We start from the raw sequence: 2572 nt of genomic DNA, 5'->3' as shown, positions 1-2572 counted from the left end.
AATATACAAGTTTCACTTTTTGAATGGAATTAGTGAAATAAATCAACTTTTTGATGATATTCTAATTATATGACCAGCACCTGTAGATTACATGTGATTTTAAAAAAGTCATTTGATACAAACTATAGGTGTGTTTTTGTTTGTTCCTCACTGACAAAAAGTGAACGAGTCTCATTGTCATTATTTTGCATAAATGTTCAACAGTGCCACTGGCAGAATTTTTTTCACAAAAGAGGAAGAGACAGTTTGTGACAAAAGGCAGCAACCTCAAATACAATGATAAAATCAGACATGCTGTTTTTAATAAAGGGATCAAGCAACTAACTTTTTTCCGAACTATATACAGTGGTGTGAAAAAGTATTTGCCCCCTTACTGATTTCTTATCTTTTTGCATGTTTGTCACACTGTAATGTTTCAGATCATCAAACAAATTTCAAAGTCCTGACCTGAATCCAATTGAGATGCTGTGGCATGACCTTAAAAAGGCAGTTCATGCCCGAAAACCTTCCAATGTGGCTGACTTACAACAATTCTGCCAAGATGAGTGGGCCAAAATTCCTCCACAGCGCTGTGGCAGACTCATGGCAAGTTATCGAAAACGCTTGATTGCAGTTGTTGCTGCTAAGGGTGGCCCAACCAGTTATTCGGTTTAGGGGGCAAACACTTATTCACACAGGGTTTTGTAGTTTTGGATTTTGTTTTCCCTTAATAATAAAAACCTTCATTTAAAAACTGCATGATGTGTTTACTTGTGTTATCTTTGACTAATATTTAAATTTGTTTGATGATCTGAAACATTACAGTGTGACAAACATGCAAAAAGATAAGAAATCAGTAAGGGGGCAAATACTTTTTCACACCACTGTAACTTACTTCTGTGTTTTCACCGTAGTAATATGCAAAATATACAGCAGCTGAATAGAAGATTAGAAAAGCTCTTATCAGGGAAGTGGGTACACTAAGTAAAAATCACAACTTTTTATAAAAATGATAACTCATGGGTGGCTTTTTTTCTTTTAACACAGTAAAGGAAATTTAGGATAGTGATCAAATGTTATACAGTGATTGTCTTGTACAAACTGTAAAAGTAATTGCCTGAATGTATGTTGTACTATAGGACATATGGGGAGCCCCAGGTGTACTGTATGAGAGCAGACTGGTTGGCCTGAGTGTGCATGGAAAGACTATTTCTGGACTACAGGAGCATGTTAACATCACCATGAATCTTACTACAAACATAAATGTAACTTCAACCTCATTTCCTAAATCATTTGCTCTAATCTTACATTCTATGTACATCCTTGTGTTACTGTCAAATGATGCATACGTTTGTATGTTTTGTCCAGGATAGTTTAGAAAAAATCATAAATGCTCAGTATCTGTCTAATGTAAACCCATTATGTTATTGTCACAGGAGAGCCAAACACTCACATGTGTGTTCTTAAATGTTTCCGCACAGGGTAAGTAACCAAGCCTCACATTTGTCATGAACAATAATGATAATAAGACAATTATTATATTTTGACATTAGTAGGATAAGTTGGTGTTATTGTGGGGTTTCGCTTATGACCAGTGAAGTGAGTTGATATACTGTGGCATATCTGTCTCTTTGTTTGTTGGACATATCAGAATACAGTAGTGCAGGCTGCCTAACACAGTGGAAACGTGGTCAGAGTCATATCACATGTTCCTGTGACCACCTCACATACTTCGGTGTGCTGATGGTAGGATGGTTTTTTTTTGTCATACAAAGTAGAATTGTAAAGAGATTATGTTAAGCCTGTATATCATGTATGTACAAAACTATGTACATAGAAAAATTGCTTTCCATATTTACACTACATCAATTTGCAATACTTTTTTTAATACCGCTCCAAAAATGTTATAAACATTACATTTTTCTAAAAACAGAAGACACTGCATATCATAAAATATACTGTGCATATTCTGCAATTTGATTATAATTGCAATGCTGATAACTACTAATAAGTTATTTCATTGTATATCCACATACATTCTTCAACAAAAAAGTGTGTATTGCTGTGTAATAATAGTGATAACAGTAAGGTCTAGACCTTACTTTGTAAAGTGTCCTGAGATGACTTTTGTTGTGATTTGGCGCTATACAAATAAAATTTGATTTGATTTGTAATGGTGTGCAGTTTTCCACAGTGTCGTTCTTGATGCCACCACTAGATGGCACAAAAGGAAAACTATTTAATTCTACACATAATGAACTAAAGTACAAGTACAAATAGTAATACCATAATGTCAACATTTAAAGTCCTGTACTTGATTTCACTTAAATAATAATAAATGGTATTGGCAAAATACCATGGTATCTGGTTCTGAAAGCATCAAATGTGGAAATAGTTATTTTATAGTTGTTCCATGTATTATATTGTAGGATCATTATGACTGATGATTTGTTAAAATGTAAGGAGTAAATTAATGATGAAGCCAAGTGGCGGTGAAGCTGATATTAACAATAATATGTTTAGTCTGTTATTATGCATCATTATATAAAGCCTGCTGCAGATGTTTATGTAAATATTAATCTACAATACAGCA

At 33.8% G+C, this 2572-nt stretch overlaps 1 protein-coding gene across 1 annotated transcript in view; it reads left to right on the top strand.

Moving 5' to 3' along the window:
• The window catches only part of LOC109963395 (adhesion G-protein coupled receptor G5-like), a 13734-nt gene that overhangs the window by 4461 nt on the left and 6701 nt on the right, over window positions 1-2572 (top strand). The window contains exons 6-8 of the mRNA XM_020605902.1: window positions 1119-1244; window positions 1416-1461; window positions 1631-1725. Of these exons, the coding sequence (XP_020461558.1) occupies window positions 1119-1244; window positions 1416-1461; window positions 1631-1725 (267 nt within the window). The remainder of the gene's footprint in view (window positions 1-1118; window positions 1245-1415; window positions 1462-1630; window positions 1726-2572) is intronic.

Source organism: Monopterus albus, unplaced genomic scaffold, assembly GCF_001952655.1.
Source record: "Monopterus albus unplaced genomic scaffold, M_albus_1.0 scaffold73.1, whole genome shotgun sequence".
Classification (NCBI taxonomy): domain Eukaryota; kingdom Metazoa; phylum Chordata; class Actinopteri; order Synbranchiformes; family Synbranchidae; genus Monopterus; species Monopterus albus.
This window is presented reverse-complemented; position numbering and strand designations above follow the sequence as displayed.